This window comes from Aythya marila, assembly GCF_965140915.1.
Source record: "Aythya marila genome assembly, chromosome: 5".
In the NCBI taxonomy this organism is placed as follows: domain Eukaryota; kingdom Metazoa; phylum Chordata; class Aves; order Anseriformes; family Anatidae; genus Aythya; species Aythya marila.
Window position 1 is genome coordinate 34,883,763 of NC_139046.1, and position 18,124 is coordinate 34,901,886.

General features: G+C 36.5%; 1 protein-coding gene across 4 annotated transcripts in view; it reads right to left on the minus strand.

Moving 5' to 3' along the window:
- Positions 1-2,715: 2,715 nt before the first annotated feature.
- RBM25 (RNA binding motif protein 25) overlaps positions 2,716-18,124 on the minus strand; it is a 32,640-nt gene continuing 17,231 nt past the window's right edge. For 2 of the 4 annotated variants that reach the window (XM_082762673.1, XM_082762674.1), the window contains 12 exons: positions 16,994-17,047; positions 16,651-16,734; positions 12,838-13,124; positions 11,722-11,926; positions 11,327-11,416; positions 10,049-10,122; positions 9,226-9,376; positions 8,532-8,856; positions 7,274-7,548; positions 6,727-6,825; positions 5,470-5,517; positions 2,716-4,269 (listed from right to left, as the gene is read on the minus strand). In XM_082762673.1, the coding sequence (XP_082618799.1) occupies positions 4,177-4,269; positions 5,470-5,517; positions 6,727-6,825; positions 7,274-7,548; positions 8,532-8,856; positions 9,226-9,376; positions 10,049-10,122; positions 11,327-11,416; positions 11,722-11,926; positions 12,838-13,124; positions 16,651-16,734; positions 16,994-17,047 (1,785 nt within the window). In that variant the 3' untranslated portion in view covers positions 2,716-4,176. The remainder of the gene's footprint in view (positions 4,270-5,469; positions 5,518-6,726; positions 6,826-7,273; positions 7,549-8,531; positions 8,857-9,225; positions 9,377-10,048; positions 10,123-11,326; positions 11,417-11,721; positions 11,927-12,837; positions 13,125-16,650; positions 16,735-16,993; positions 17,048-18,124) is intronic. The other 2 variants (XR_014317693.1, XM_082762675.1) reach the window with 2 other exon arrangements.

Genomic DNA, 18,124 nt, shown 5'->3' on the forward strand with positions numbered 1-18,124 from the left:
GCCGCCGCCTGAGGGGCGGCCTCGCGCCGCCACCGGGCGCTGAGGGGCGCGCGGGCCGAGCCCGCCGCGGGGGCTCCTTTACCTCAGGGCGCCTTAATTCCGCTGTGAGGAGGCGACAGCGCAGCAAACAGGGGGTTCAAGGGAGCACCCACCCCCCCCAGCACCCTGTCAAGGCATGAATTAGTGATTCTGGTTCAATGTGCTCCCACAATAAAAAGATTATGAAAAAAAAAGTGTATTTCGTACCTCAAAATACAAACGCTAGTTTGTTTCAGCTACATGGAAGCTTTTCACAAAGGTGCCAGTAATACTATGACTCATGGAAGAAATAAATACACTTCAACCTTGAAACTTACCTTGCTGTCCCTGGTACTTGACAAGAAATCGACACTTCCTTTTTAGCTGCACATAACCTCACTGAGCAACTAACACATATAGGAAATGCTATGATCTGTGCAATCACTCCAACTGTGAAAGCATAACGTCCATCAAGAGACCCTGGTGAATTCTGCATGTTTAAAACAGCTCTATTTTTTATTATTCAACCACATTCTGGGACGATCTATGGGAAAGTGAGGTGGCATGTTGAAATTGTGCAATAAAACTTAACTTCAGGAAAATTATCATGGGCATTCAACTGCACCACACAAGTCTCTATTTGTTATTAATATGATATTTGTTATTAATAAGATATAATGCTTACATTGGTTATGCTACAGGACTATGTACTAATTTGTAAGTTTGCAGGTATGACATCCTATGCTCCTGCATAGGAAAATGTATAGAATATTGGAAAGTGTGAACCTAGTATAAGGCAAGAGCTTCCAGTTTTAAGTGTATTCACTTACAAGCAAACTATCCTCCTGCAGGCAGCTATCTAGCAACTCTGTTAATAAAAGCATTAAAAAAAAAAATCCAAGTGTTCTCTCTCTTAGTAATAGGAAAGCTTTAGAGTAGTGAGAAATATAAATTGAGAAACTAAACTTACAGTTTGGGGCCTTCCCCCTGCCCATATTTAGAGCCACAACGGTGTAGCTAGATGCTTTTTAGTGCAGAGGCTCCTGTTCAGATAGAAGACAGGAAGCCCGAAATTAGAAACGTAAAAAGACTACATGAACATGTTAAATATTTGAAGAACAAAAAAGTCCCCAAATAACAACAGTAATGTAAAAATACATCATTCTTGGTAATTAATGTTTCTTGTTCAAGGCTTCTTCACTTCATTTCAGTGTACGCCAACAGAAACAGTACTTCAGTGACATACCATTGCTTAGAGTATGTAGTATGCAGAAGGGCAGTTGCACAATGTGATCATGAGACAAGTTCAGTTATGGTATAAATCCCAATCCCAGCTCCACAACAATGAAGTCTAGATCAATGACTAGCACATCTAGTTCTGTTGTGGAAACTGATATTTTCCCCCTCTGTACATTAAGTTTTGAGATACTTAATTTCTATCATGTAATGAATCATTGTGGCATATTGCACTGAACACACATAATTTGCTATTGGTTTGTTTTCACTATACCACTATTATTTCTGCGCATTAACATACTAGAAATATTAAATTGCACATTCAGGCAGTAAAGTGTTGTAATTTAGAATTGGCAAGTCTTCTCCTGATTTTTTTTTTTTTTGCAACTTAATCTTGAAATAATTCTGTTCCTGTGTGTTGAAAGAAAAAACACTTAAAGGGAAGTTACTTCAAGAACCTCTCAGCAGTATGCAGATTTGTATTCTACCCTGCAACATCACACACACACACACACACACTATATTGTTACCAATGGGGAGCAGTAACGCTAATTTGAGTAATAGCTGACACCAAAAGGTGATTTTTTTAAAGCAACAGCTTGCATTAGAAAAGAGGAAAACCTTGTTGAAGTACTTGCAAAAACCAGACAGTGTAGTGACCATTCCTTCTTCCTTCCATTACAGATGAAAGCCTCAACTTCTAAAATTTAAACTGGAATGTTAATTTTTTTAGTATGTTGCAACAGGATATTTAATTTCATAGATGTCTTCCTCACAGAGATTCTTCCTTTGGTCTCCTTAGGAAGGTTACAAGCTTATGTCCAGTTCATAAATAGTAGTAGAAGATAAATATACAGCTTTAATGGAGAGCAAAAGAAAATAAGCTGAAGTTTCATTACTTGAACTTTCCCTGAAGAATCTCAACAAGCACATCAGGCAACCTGTCATCAGGCAACAGTAGCATTAGAAAGCATCTGTTGTCTTTAGTCTGTTTAAATACCAATTATGACAGAGAATGATGCATTAGAACAAAAAGCACCCATGAAGTTCACCTCTTCTCTATGTATACTAAAAACAGAACATATTTTGAACTACTTTAGAATTTGGCATTTTTTTTCAGTAAGTGCTGATCCAAAACTATGGGAAGAATGGGGAAGTTGCAGAAAAAAAAGGAAGATTGCAGCATGTCAGTGTGTGAGCTTCATGCAAACTTAAGCATAACATAAAGGGAACATCCAAGCATTAGACTTCAAGGTAAACAGCATTCTGCTGCAGGGATGAGAATGAACACACTGGGATCACATCTGTATTTGCAGGCTTCTAGTGACCCAAAGTGGAAATTTTAAAAGAAACACCCCTAATTTGTGAACACTTCTTGATTCATTGGATTCAGAAAGCAAACATTAATTAAAATTGCATGCTGTACTGCACAAGACTCAAAAAAATGTCAGTCCTTAAATCAAATATATACATTTTTAATATCTGAAATATTTACATGGTGGAACCTTTACACGATCCCATTTGTTAAGAACAGTGTTTTCAAGTGTCCTCTCCAGATACAAAGAACTAGTAACTCAAGGTCACAGTTATGTTTTCTGAACAGGTCAACCTGTATCCTTCAGTTAAATACAATACAGAGATACTGGAACACCTTTACTTAATTTGTTTGCTATTAAGATTTGTGTTTAAAAATTAAAAATGTTTGACAGTTTGCTCCCTGGAACACAGTCCTCCTGCAATCAAGACAGCTCATAGCACATTATTGATTTGTCTTCTTACCTGGGTATGAGATAAAAAATGCAGTTTACAGTACATCTCATCATTTGTATCACATCAGCCTATTTATAAAAATCCATACAAACGATGCAGGAAAATATCACCCTCTTTGTGGACAATAGACTGCTTACAGTAGAAAACAAAAGTCAGGGCTTGTTTTAACAGTATGGATAAAAACAAGACTTCAGTTTTGTTTGAAAATTTATGGTTTAGTTCTTGTCAACTGCTACACTCAGTTACATCTCTGAAGCTTCCCAAGTAGGTGTTTTTTCTTCCTTAAGCTCTAAAAAAAAAAAAAAAAAGTTTTTAAAAATAACTTTAAAAAATTTTGATTACTTTGGAGACAGAAGGGCTAATAGAGAAGGGATAAAATGAAATTCAGCAGAAAATAAGCTAGGTTTAAAAAAAATTAAATAGCACTTACTGAATTATGGTCCTGCTCTTGTTTTAACTGAGCTGAGAATAAAAAACTTCCTGCAATTTGCACTTCCTAGGAAAGAAGCAGAGCATCTGCAGGAGATTAACTTCCCAGCTTTACTAGTAACTCTAAATGAGCAATGAAGTACCAAGACTACTTCTGGTTCATGTCAGAATCAGAAGTATAATGGAACTTCTTTTGCAGAGGCAGGTAAGGGACCAGAAGAACACACAAAGCTGTTCTGTGAAAGCAGCTCAAGCCGCTTATTTTTTAAACTGTATTCTGATCATTCCTTAAATAAAAAGAGGGAGAGTAGAGAAAAAAAAAAGCTGATAAATTTGCAGTAAAATCATCCGTCTTCGTCCATAACTGATAATAGTTCCACATTAAGTGCAAGTGTTTTGCAAAATGGGCCTTTTTTTTTTTTTTTTTTAAATATTTACAAGAATCAAAGTAACATAACAAGATTACCAGAGAGCGTGTACAGTAGCTGCAGCTTATAAAACATACCGGTAATTGTACCTGGTGAATTATAAAGAGAACCAATGCAGGATTTCAGATAACTAACTGAGAAGGGTAAAGGGGGCCTCAAAGCAGAGGACAAAAAAATTCACATTTTCTACATAAAAAAATACAGGTCTCAAGTCTCTGAGAACAGAGAAAATTCAAAGTCTTTGAACGATGGAAAAAAAATTGAAAAATGGAACCCTAGAAGCAAGAAGAATGCTTTATTTCACTAGACCAATCTTCTTGGCTTCTGTCTCGTATATCAACAACCGCCACATTTTGACTATGAAAACTTCAGCTTCTTCATCTAGTACCTGTAGGAAATACACATTTCACAGATTATTTTTTTAGGTTAGGCATTGTAGTAATAAATATTAATCCTAGTAGACATATCAAAGTCTGCCATTTGTAGTCAAAAGAAAGATGACAATACCATTTTTATCAAAGTAGAGCTGATCAAATCAAAGTTAAGCATCTGAGTGAGGCATCAGATAGATTTTATTCATTTTGTCTGTCCTGCATTTATCACCTGGCTTGACTTCAGTATATATCTTATATACTTCATACCTTAATATGACTTTAATTATATACTTGCATAAGGCAGCTTTGAGGACAAAGATATAAAAGCACCACTAATGACTTCCTAATAATGGCTTGGGAAAAGGCAGAGAAATAACAAGCCTGGGAAGAACGTAAAAAAAAAAAAATGGACACATGAAATTTTCTATAATTCTCTCTTACAGAGAATTAAATCTGCTCATTTTCAGCTTGGAACTTCCTTGGATCCTATTTTATTTAGTAAGTAATCCCTTGATGGGTTTCTCTTCCTTGAGCTTACTATCCAGGCTTCTTTTGAGTCCTTACAGAATTTTAGCACACACAAAACTTCTCAGGAAGTTTCTCATGTTAAACCAAAAACCACCTACTGACTTGTACTGTGAATCTGACTCCTACCAACTTAATGCTTCTAAATTTTCTTTCCAGAAGAGAGGAAACAATCACTACTTAATCACCTTTCAATCTATGAAGACAAGGTGAAGCAGTAGCCTTATTTCATTAAATTTCCTCCTTCTAACACCAAGCAAACAACAAAAACAAAAACCCACAAGTTTTCATAGTCTAAAGAAGATCACCTTTTACTCATTAATTAGGAATAAACCTACTATAACATTAATTATAAAAATCAAGTTACAAGAATGAGAATAAATAGAAGTTCAAGATTCAACAGTAACAGAACTGTACCAGAAACCTCTCTCTAATGTTAGGGACAGAATTTCAACACTTCCAAATACGAAGAAGCCCTCAGCAGCGATCAGTATTTTGTATTTAGATGCCACAACTACAAAGTCATGTCTGTTTTAGCATTACATGTTTAATCAAAACAGCTTTCATAATTCCCTGCAATATACACTTTCTATGAACACCAAGTATTTGTTATGGACTCCTAATTCACACACTGACTGCTACCTTCTGCATATCACAGAAGCTATCTCAGTTATACAATTTTTGCTTACCATGGCAACATCATCCAGTATGCTCTGTGGTGAGCTGTGAGCCATAACCTGAAAGGAACAAATATTTTTAGTTTGAAAACTCAAAGTAAATTATTTGAACATATTTGGGAGAAAAAAAAAAATCAGTCTGTACTTCAAGGATTTTGAATACTTTGTACATGAGGAAGTGTTTCCAATTTATTAGTTTCTAGTATTAGCCAGGGTAACATTAATATTAAACTACATCAGATTCAATCATAGTGAGTACTAGTTTATTGCTCATTACTGAGGATTATGATCCAGCAAACTTCAGAGATTCAACAGGACCTCTGTTTGCTGGCCATCTGTGCATCAGTTAAGCTCTCCTAATTTAAGTAAGCTCCCCTTTATCCAACAGTACATTCCTGATAGAAGACTAAAGCCAAATCTTGAGCAAAATTCTCCCTGTATCACTTTATAACTGAATTTCAAATCTGTCTTTTTAAGCATTTCATAGTATTTTCATTTTTCAGAATCATAACATATCATTTAAGACTAGAAAACAATTTTATTTTTATGTTTCTTTTGAATATAATTTAAAAATTTTGCAAATATTCAGCTTCTGCTTTTCACTTTCTACTAACCACCCATGCTACAAAAGTGGTTTTTGAAATTCCCTACCTATGAAACAGCAATAAAGATATTGTGACAGATATAAGAAAGCAAGTTACTAGACTTCTTGTTTCTAACTTGATGGAATAATCTCTGCAGAGTTTACTTTAAACAAGTCATGTAATGGCTAAAAGGTATGGCAGAATGACATCTAATTCTAAATCTAAGGCCTCAGTATTTACTACTGAAGAAACAAAGTATCGAAAAAGCTTTTTAAGAAATTAATCTAGTTAACCTAAAAATTATGCAAAGTCAGCCTACTGGCTTTCCCTGAATTCAGGCATCTTGTTTTTTTTTTTTTTTTTTTAAAAGTGTTAACAGCAAATGAATTATTAACTCTGAAATCTAATGGTCAAACTATCAAGCATAAGAGCTGCTTTTATTTCATCAATCCAATCCAGTCCATATGTTTATCTAAGAGAACAGCATCTGACACACACAAATTGTATGCAAGCATGAAAGGAGGTAATCTGTAAAACAGAGTACATACTAACTTCAAGTACGTTGACCATTTCTGCACACCAGTATTACATATTTATAGAGAAGATAACAGACTGCCTTCAAAAACAGATATTGCCATCATTGCTGTAGCTTAAAAAGAGAACAATGGACCAAGAAGATACTAACCTTTGAACAAACAAAGTCAACTAGAGTGGCTTCTTCTTCACCAATATATTCTATTATTTTCTTGTTTATCCACGGTCTAATTCGACGTTCCATTAGTGTCTGAAGAAAAAGCACACCGTAATCCATAAGTTTTACTTCCCTGAAACAATACTGGCAGCTAGAACAAACCCTACTGTTTAGTGAAAGATACCTTTTGCTATTAGCTTAGAAAGAACCCAGTGATTTAGAATCAGTATTTCTGACATCTGATCAGAAATGTTTCTAGATGACCCACACACATACACCTTCTATAACACTACTAGACAAATTGAGTCATTACTAGACACCTTATATAACACTACTAAACAATTCAGGAGAGACCAAAACAATAGGCATGCTCATAATAAGTATTAAATGTGGAAAAGAAATATAGTACTCAAGTCTGGTTCCATTTGATGGTGCTACTTAATCCACTGCAGTCCCAGGAATGAGGTGTTCCTATGCAATTCAAAAGTTTGTTTGGAAAGAATTCTGCTTTTTGCAAATTATTAAAAACAAATCAACTTACTGAATCCACAATTGACCAGTCAAGAGGATATGCAAAGAGCTCTGGTTTTGCTGTGGGAATCTTCTCAATGAGACTCTTAATATGTTTGCGTTTTTCTTCTGTATTGACACTGCCTTTAATATTGCTTTTATCTTCATCTCCATAATCCAGGGGTACGAGTTTCCTTTTCCGGGGCACATCATCACTGTCTTCATCATCAAATTTATTGAAAACACTATCCACAGCAAGCTTCTTCCTTTTCACAGCGTTGGGCTGATTAGGACTATTGCAGGCACCTACAAACCATAAGACAGAATTACATATTCATAAAATTCAACTGAAGCTAGTTTGCTCTTCACATATTTCTTGAGGAGTAGCTGTGTTATATAAGTGTCTATGAATGCCAACAAATATTTTAATCTCTCAAAATTTGTTATAAAAATGCCAAGCTCAAACTGAGCTTCTTCAAGATTCCAGGAAAAACAGGCTGCTCTTTCCTACCCTGAAACCAATTAGCATCCCTAACTGAGAGAAAGGGACTACGGCATGAGCTCAAACTCTACCAGAGGCAAAGCACAGAGATGAAAGGTTACTCTGAATCTAATGCTAGGAAAAGTGTTCATCTGTCAACCTAAGAGCACACAGTCACTCTTCATTCAAGATTAAAGCGTGAGCTCAAAGTGCAGCCCTGATATTGTTCAACCAAAATATTAAATCATAAATGCACAAGCTCTCTGAAATAAGTATTGCTAATTCTGCTACTCAGAACTTTAAGAACATTGGAAAATTGCTGAAGTGCTAAGAAACTCTGCACTCGCGCTCTATTTGCAACTGTCGTCAGTTCTACTTTAAGAGGTGAAAAACCTCATTTTCAGTTTTCTTCTTTGAAAATTGATCAATAGTATTTGTGAATAAATACAGGCAGTACCTTAATTAAGGTACCTCTAGTACCTTAAATAATATACTTGCATCAATGAAGAGTAGCAAAGAGCTTTCACATAGAATTATTAATCCCAACTCAGAGCTTTTCTTAAAAAAATAGTAAGCCTTGAGGATGACAGAACTTCCCTCTCTCTTCCCCCCCTAGATTTTAGAAGTGATCCATAAAAGGTATCTACTGGACAGCAGAAATCAATCAGACCATCAGGATAACAACAACTTGATAGAATACGTCAAAATGTTCAATATAGCTAGAGAACTGTGTGGCTGCTCATTTTGGCTTTTTTTTTTTCTTTGATTGTGAACCCATATAGAACATCAAAATAATACGTAAACTTGCCCAGTTTGAGACTAAGTCCTATTTTGGGCCGATGCTCCTCCGGCTGTTGTTGATCAGGTGAATTTTCATGAGGGATAATAATGCCACAGGGAGATTCATCACCAGGTGTGTTAGGGGTTGCATTTCCACTAGCAGAAGAAACAGATGGGGCAGAACTGATTGGTCGTAAAGTTGGTTTAAGGCAGGGCTTTTGTTCAGGCTCCTCCTCTTCTTCCTCTGGCTCTTCTCTTTTTTCTTCTTTTTCTGCTTTTTCCTCCTCTTCTTCCTCAGACTCCGGCTCTTGTTTGATTTGCGGCTGCCTACGCCGCTCAGCCTCCTGCTCCATCTACAATGAAAGAGAATTAGGAAAAAAAGAAACTCTCAAAACCAGCACTGTTTAAAGAGAATCTAAAGGCCCACTGCTTCCCTGGCAGTCTGTTAACAAATACATGCAACTACTGCCATTTTAGTATAAAAAAAAATAGTCAATCCACCATTTGTTTTTGAGCTCCATCTAAGCACAGATCTGAAGTTACTTTTCATTTCCAATATTCTTACTGCTTTCCTGGATTATTTTTTATTTAAAGAAAGAAAATACAACAAATATTAACCATCACCTCTTACAAATTTTTGCTTGCTAAATACATTTTTATTTTACTGAATACCAGCAGAATACTAAGGGATGTTTTCCCCTGTCAGACCAACAGCTACTTACCCTCTGGAGTTCTGCATCTGGATCTGGGTGTCCTTCTGCCAGAAGGCGCTGCCTAATTTCTTCTAGTTCTTCCTTTTCCCTTTTCCTATCCCGTTCATCTGCTTCCATCTCTTTCTCCCTGTCTCGTAGCCTCTTCTGAAGAGCACTACCCCTACAAAAGATACAGAATTGGCATTTCAAAGAACATTCCAAATGTGAACATTGTATGACAATACAAGAAACACCCGATAAAAAGGTCTTCCACTAATTAAAAACAAGAGTTTTGTAAGAGCATCTACTGTCCTGTATTTTTCTGTTGCAAAAATACAAGTTCCCTGCATTACTATACGGAATTTACCTCATCATGTTAAAGAGAAAATGTGACTGCCGATCTCCTCAGGAAAAGAATCAAATTTATCAGAATCTGTTCTTGACAAGTACATATTTCTGTAAGACTAATTTGATCCAAGTTTTTAGTTAGTACCATGCTGAAGGATTTTCCCCATCCTTAATACACTTGTTCTTGATACAACTCAGAGCTTCCTTGTAGTGAACTATTTAGAGACATTTCATCCACTCTTCCTGCCCTCTCCACCTTATTTTGTAATTGATCACTTAAGTGGCAGGAAGGAGCAGCTGCTCCCAAGCATTAGCAAGTAGCAATAAAAGGTCTTTTCCTTTTCCCTCTGCCCCTTAATCAAGTAATGCCAAAATAATTAATGTCCCTTACATCACCACCTAATCACTCAAATGTAAGCTTCATGAACCTCTGCCAACAAAACCCACAATTGTGTTAAAATGGTCAATTAATATTTTCTTGCCTGGAATCTATACAAAGACATACCTGTAGTATTTTGGATCATCTCTGTCATCATCATAGTCTTCTAAGAATTCTTTTAACCGTTTGGCTTCTTTTGCCTGCAACAAATTGAAGCATAAGTAATGTTATTTCTGGTTTAAAATCTAGTAATAAATTAACTTGCTAATATTACTATCTGCTGTGCTTCAAAGTACATTCTTCCAGACACAGAAATACCATATGACATCATGCTCAACATTAAAAGCTTGGAGGAAAGGCAGTGAGGGGGAACCTTTGGAGTTATGGCATTTGTCTTCCAAGTAGCTGCTATGCATGATGAAGCTTAACTTCCCTGGAAAACGTTAAATACTTACCTACGACTGGGAAGCAGCAAATTAATTCCTTATTTTGCTTGCTTCTTCAGTTTCTGCTTTATATATTAAACTGTCTTTATCTCAAACCACGAGTTTTCTCGCTTTTACCCTACAAATTCTCTTCTCCATCCCACTGGGAGGGAAGGAGCAAGCAGCTATGTGGGGTTTAGCTGCCTTCTGGAGTTAAAACAGAACACCTCCCAAGCTTCTAGGGCAAAAAAGTTAAATTCCATGTAAACCAAATGTCTTTTTTCTCATTTTTGTTTTATTCTTCCCCATATCTCTTTCCAATTTCTGCTTTGCAGCAATTCCCACTCCACCTCCTACTTAGAACTCTCTCGTATCTTCTCCCCTTCACTAGGAGAATTATGAAGTGAAATGTTAACACCATCATTTAAAATAATTTCTTCAGCAAAAACCTGTTAGCCTACAGAAGCATCTATTTTTTAAAGCTGTCAGTTCAGACTAGACTTTCAAGTATTACATTGGTAACTGTGGTAATTTCACAACTAATGAACTGAACCCGTAAATTTAGCAGTGTTTAAATATTGTAGAAGGTTCAGGCACATGAGTAGGTTGGAAATAAAGACTGGTCTAGTTCCACTGGTAGAAAATGTAGTAGGTTTTGCTAAAAATCTGACAAAAATACAGGTTACAAATGGAGTAGTACATGATAATCAAACCATAGCATTTTCAGCTGCCTCCTTCTCATTCTTTTGCCTTCATAAGATCAAGCTGCTAGGTTTTGTTTTCTAGACTTTCAACGGTACTCCTGCTTTTGTTTGACATCTTTTTCAAGCATAACTGATATTTTTGTATAAAAACAAATCTGCATGTATACAGGATTGATGCTCTGTCACTATCCATAAAGATACCAGCAGACTGTTCTATTCTAAATAGGACACAAAGAACAAGGAGAAAAAAAATCACAGGTAAAACCGAGCCTTACCATTTCCCTCCTCCTTTCTTCTTCTCTTTCAGCCTCTTTTTCATATTCTCTACTTTTCTTCCTTTCTCTAATTTCCCAGTTTTTAAGACGCTACAACAGAAGACACACACTTGTCTCAACATTAAAAACAGCACTACTACATTGAAGTTAGTTTGAATTAATGTTTTGAAAAGTTTACATTAAAATTAGGTAAAATTAGTTATTTATAGTTTAAGACCCTAGAATAAGTCCAATGTTGTTCTGATTAACTGACACACCTGCCCCAGTTCATACAGTCAAGAGATTAAAAGTGTATTAAGAAGAGAGAAGGAATGGTGTATTTTACAGTAGAACAGTTAGTGTCACCCAGCAGAAGTTTTCTTTTTCCTTAAGGAATCTTAGAAATTCCAATCTACCTCTTGATATGCAGCTTCTTTCTCCCGCAGTTTCCTCTCTAGCTTTCGGCGTTCATAGGCATCTTCTTCATCTTCTTCTCGGTCTCTCTTTTTATCTTTCTCTCGTTCTCTTTCTCGTTCTCTTTCCCGTTCTCTCTCACGTTCCCTTTCCCGCTCTCGTTCTCTTTCCCGTTCCCGTTCTCTTTCCCTGTCTCTGCTTTTTTCTCTGAAGGAAGCAAAAAGACCGAATTTAAGTACAGAGCCCTCAATGTCCACTCAATCTAACGATGCCTCTCCAAATGCATAATGCACTATAGTCTTGTGAGCAGTCTTGTGCAATTATACAAGACGTTATAATTAGCCAATACAGCAATAGGCACAGATCAATATTTTAATATATTTAGTTCCTATGTTATCTAAACGTAGTTGTTTGAACACTGCAACCATTAAATACAAGTATCTACAGAAATTAAGCATGAGCACATGGCAACTCATTATGTTAGTAGTTCTCCATAACAAGTAACAGCTACAGATACCACAAAAAGGGTATGCTTAAATAAGTCCTTCATGGCTTGCATGATAACATGAACCCTGCCTATAAGAAACTTAACGTGAAGCAGCTATTTTTCCTACACTGAAGAGGGAAAAAAGCAGCATCTAGAGCCCGACACAATTAGTCATAGTTTAAGACTGAAAGAGGAATACCCTTGCATTAAAAAAAATACACCCAAGAAAAAGGTAAGAAAAAAGTGAAGTAAAGACACTGGAGAACTTCAAGGAGAAATGAAACTACCCACCAAAAGATTTTAAAAAAATCTTGATAAATTGAAAAAAAAATCTTGATAAATTCTTGACAAATAAAAAAAATTATTGATAAAACCAGCATCCAAGCCATAGTTGGAGGGTTGCTTACGGCATATTACAATCGTTATATTCTTGTGCTGTGCAGGAAATAAAGTATTCTTCTCATTTGTATAAAAACAGTATTTCCTAAATTCTTGATTTCCTTTTTTTACACTAATCTTCCAAAAGGACCATTCTTTTTTTTGAATGGCAACTGTTGTCATGAACTATATACATTCAGAAAAGAACACTAGTGAAAAAAAATGAAATAGATAGCAATTAAAGTGTATTTACCTTGATCTGCTCCGATCCTTGTTGCGGTCTGAACTCCTTTCACGATCTCTGTCCCGATCTCTGTCCCGTTCACGGTCTCTGTCCCGGTCTTTAGTTCGGTCACGATCCCTATCTCGCTCCCGTTCACGCTCCCGTTCCTTCTCCTTCTCTCGTTCACGTTCACGCTCCCTCTCTCTTTCACGCTCCCTCCTTTCTCGTTCACGCTCTCGTTCCCTTTCTCTTTCTCTGCGTTCTTTTTCAATTTCCTGTCTTTCTTTCTCCTTTTTGCCTTTTTCCTCCTCCAGTTTCTAAAAACCAACAAGAGAACTTTCATAGTTAATTTTGCAGTTATAGGAACTGGATCTTCCCGGCGCAACACACAAGGCTGGTAATGGAAATACCAAAACCGCCCATTGATTTTAAAATATTAAATAGGGTTTGGTGGGTATCTTTTGGAACTCTTAAGTATGAAATCAAAATGCAGCAATCACAAGACTAGATTTCGTGCAAAAGCATAGATCTACACAGACCAGCAATCTCCAACCTTAGCAGAGCAGGGCTGGCCTCTTATTGTAAGCTGACTAAACTGCACATACACAGTGCACTGCCAGTCATGATTCAAGTGGGCCACAAATTCCACTGGCCCTATAAGCCACTTGGGTACAAACAAAGTGAACTTTCATCTAGAAAAATATATTTCAGTGGAATGCTTACTGGACAGTGTGGGGTTTTTTTGTTTTGTTTTCACAAGAAGTCTTGGCAGACCAAAACCATCCTATATGAAAAGTTGGGTAAAGAAATTTATCCACTTACACATGGTGCATGTGGTTTAACAGTGAAGAGAGCTGCAACCTTTCCCCTTTTCCCTCCCTAAAAAAGTTCTAAAAGTTCATTGGTAAGAACTGGACTCTGCAGAATGGAATCCTTAACTTCCACCACTGCAAGATGGAAAGAGTTACAAAAAAAAGGTTGGAAATAGCTCTTTTGAAACACAGAAACTAAAGGGTTACCTGCTACAGTTTTACTAAAAATTGTACAAAATTGCAACTTTTTTTTTCAATTAGAAACAGTTCCTATGACCAGAATTCCTATAAGACAATAGAAAATACATCAACAGAATGATAGATAAATCCATCCTTGGAAGCAATTGTTATGTGTTAACTTACAGATGCTGTGCTAGGACATGGACCGCCAACACTGGATTAACCTTGCCTATAAGCTATGTTTCTGGGAGGAAGAGCAAGTACACGGTTCACAAATATACCAAATAACAACCAAATATACCAAATTTCAACCTGATGGATGCCAGAATACCACTTTTTTTGAACACATATTGAGCAGAATAAACAGGTTTATCCCCTTTGGCTCCACGTTTACCACCACTGAAATGAAATTAAAAACTGGAACAATCATACAGCATTTTCTCTGTTTTTTTGTTTTTCTTTTCTTTAAACAAAGCATTTAAGACAACTTTAAAAAGCAATCTTACCTGATAAGTGTTCTTCTGCCATAGGCACAGGGACCAGAGAACCGACAAAGGATTACAGAAATAAAGCTAATTCACTAGTGATTAATGTATCCAGTGAAACTATACTGCATTGATAGAACAATACAGGCAAACCAATGTTGGATACATTGAAATCACAAAAGGAAAAAGGGACTAAAAATGGTAGGAAATTGGTAGAAAACTGATATGAAAAACAAAACTTAGGTTCTACAAGGTACACGGGGCTGAAAACCAATTTGTAAAGGACTGTATTTTACAGGAGCTTTACGGTATTAAACCTCAATACGGTCAGATACTAACCTAGGCTGTCAACTTTTAAAAATACAACTTACCTCAAATTTCAAATACTTTTAAAGAAAAGTTTATATACTGAAGTCGTTGATACTTACAGGTTATCTTAGATGTTCCAATAGAAATTTCTTTGGTAGAACTCCTGCTTTTTTGCCATTCAAAAACTTTGTGGTGAGAAAAGAATTTCTCAAGATAGGTTGTTTTTGTTTGTCTTTTTAAAAAATATATTTACACATGTGTAAATACACAAAGTGTTCTGAATTAAAATCCATTTTGTAGACCCGCTTTCTTAAAATCCAATAAAAAAAACGTTTACTTTGTAATCAAAATCTGACCTCAACTTCTATCAGCCTAAACAAGAGGATCTGAAAGGGTAATGGGATGGGAACGGTATCAGGTATATTGAAGTAATGAACAGAAATGAACAGGTAGAAGAATTATAAATCTTACCTTGAGCTCTCTTCAGACTCGTCCGTGCTGTAAATGGACGCCCCCTGCAATGCTGATACCCTGACAGTCTGTGGTTATTGTTTTATAAACTCATACCAAAAACATGCAAAGGTTCACTGTGCTCACTAGCCAGCTGCTAAAGATTCAGCCCCTTTTAAACATATCCAATATACACAATGACTACTTCCAGTTGATTTTTTGATGTTAAGAAACCCCAAAATACCCCTCCAATAATAATAAAGATTAAAGGCAGTAAAATGCCCAAAAGCTTCTGAAACAACGAAGCATGTTTTGTTGTTTTTTTGTTTGTTTGTTTGCTTGTTTTTGTTAAGCATATAACTTGTTTGTATGTCAATACCAGTGACTTGCTGGGGCTTGGAATTTAACACAATTCTACTGAAGTTTCACCAGGAACCAGTTTTGCATTCAATTGCTGAGCTTCTCCAGATGATTTCTTCTAGAGTTTTTCCCCACATTTTCATCTCCAACAACTTCAGTCAAGTGAAAAAACTGAGTAAGTATACATCCAACAATGTGTAGTCACTTGTGTTTACATGGATAAAGTTGCGTGAAAACATGGTACCATCCCCAGTGACTGCATGTGGTAAAGCTGAATAACACGGGCATACTCCACCTTGCTGTAGCTTCAAGGTTTTCATTAACGTTGATTTAGGGATATTGATATTTCCCTACACCAAGGACCATTCCAGTCTCATTGGGGAAAAAATAATACCAACTTTAAGCTGAACATTAAAACAAGAACATTACATGCATATTTTCCTTACTACCTATAAGTACTATTTTCCATAGCAGAAACATTCACAGATGCAATAGCATTAATGGAAACTTCTGTACGTGGGAACTGAGGTGGGATTTGATGTGCACAAACATTTCCAAGCCAGTTACCCCTTTGCATATTTTTCTGAGGGGGCATCCATAAGTATAATAAAAAACAGAAGCTCATACTTACATCCTATTCCATGTTACTTTCCAAGCTGTGAGTTTCATCTTGCATTAGTCACCATATGATCTCTATCATAATGGTGGGGGTCAATGAATAGATTAGCTTTATGGGAATTTACAGTTCTTCCATGCATCTAAAGTTTGGTAAGTCTGGTAACCACTGACCTACTTTTAATCTTTCCCCCACTCTTAAACTTAGAACTATTAAAATAAAAGACTTAAATTTATTCAAGTTTCAACTCTTCATAAAATCTTGGATTATGTTATAAATCTACCTACAGAAACACACTCAAGTGTATGTCTTATACTGCAGCCCCGTTTAGCCTTTAGTTATAAATATCTTGACTTAATGTATGTGTAGAAACTTAAGTTGCCTTTACTCATGATAAAGTGAGAAGACTGCAAAATAATCAGTAGCAATCAGAAGTCTTAGCATAAAGATGTCAAGGGCCACTTTAACGTGGTATTTGTCTTTTGACTGGTAAAGAACTACATGTATATTAAACCTAATATAAACATCATTTTAAGTGACATTGCAACGTACGGCTAAATTTTTTATAATAGTGGTTTTTTGGATTTTGAAAAAGCCTAATTTGTATTAAGCGCAAAAACAAGAATACTACCTTGTGTGTGTCTCTGAATTTACTGATCTCTCTTGATATCAGGTCTCTTTTGTCTTCCTCCATTTCTATAGCATTTATATCCTCCTAAAAAACAAGGGGGACAGGAGGAAAAGCATTAAGAGCCATTTGTAAAGACATAGGAGAACAAGAGAAAAGCTGAAGGTTAGAAGTTTTCAACCAGTCTTGTAAGAGATAAATAAAGTCCTTCTGCAGTACCAAACCTGACAGTCTGATGTTAATGAGTGAAAAAAAAATAAAATAAAAAAATCAGATGGACAAGAGTCACAAATCTGGCAACTAGCAGTAAACATAGTCATTGTCAAAGCCTACAATGTAAACGAACCTTGGTGATGAGTGGATAAGGTATCAGTGGGGCCACTGGAAATCTGCGGAAAATCTGCGGAAAAATCCACGGAGATTTTTTTTTTTAAAAATAGATTGCACACTACTCTGAAAAACAATGTTTTGTATGTTTGTACTATAAAGCAATATTGTGTTGCTGTGATCTTATTTCTCGATTCAACAAAATTACAGAAGAACCTCGCTAATTCTCCCTTCTCTGAACTACCTCAATAGATAGTGAGGTCTCATATTAGGAAGACTTCACTGAATTGTGAAGTATACTAGAGGATATTAGTATGCTATGAGAACATCACAAGCAAGACTAAGCTACACTTGCCAATATAAACAATCAGGATACTTGTGGTGCATTAAGTCTTGATTTCATTTACTCGCTAATTCGCAAAATTTGGTAAATTGCACCTACTAACTAATAGTGCGAATTAGCGAGGTTCCCCCGTGCTTGAAATAGAAGACCAGATTCCACTCACTCTGTTCCCCACACACATTTTCAACTCCCCCACATCAGTCATGCCTTCATCCAGAAGAACTAACAGACTCAGTTGCTAACACCATTGGGAGTCTTCTTCACCCCCAAGCCCTTCAGGGGACAACAGCCCCGAAGCTAGCAAGCTTCCCCACCCCCCTAACATACATATATATGTGCAGCCATCTTCCCTTTCCCCCCACCCCACAGTCCTTCTCTCCTCTCCCCATTATGGCCAAGAGAGCAATGAGCTAGGACCATCTCTTCACTCCCACCTCTATCCACACAGGCCAAAGATGGCAACTTTCAAGTTCCTTTTCCTCCTTCCCAATATGGGAGGGATGATGGGGTGTAATTGCAACCCACATTCACTAAGATCGTATTTGTCTACTTGACTAGCTCAGATTGGTCAAATTCTACATCATACAGAGCTAGCAGAAACTCTCCATCCCAGTGACTCAGCACTCAGTTCTTTCAAGACTGCGATGGCCTCTTACAGTATGTAACTATCTGTCATTCATGGCCATATATGTACCCACAGAACAATAAACATTTTAACAATGCTTGTAACAAAAAACACAGCTGGTATCATTAGACAGCAACTCATTTGTAAGTTCTCAACCAAGAAAGCATCTTCTCCCAAAGGAA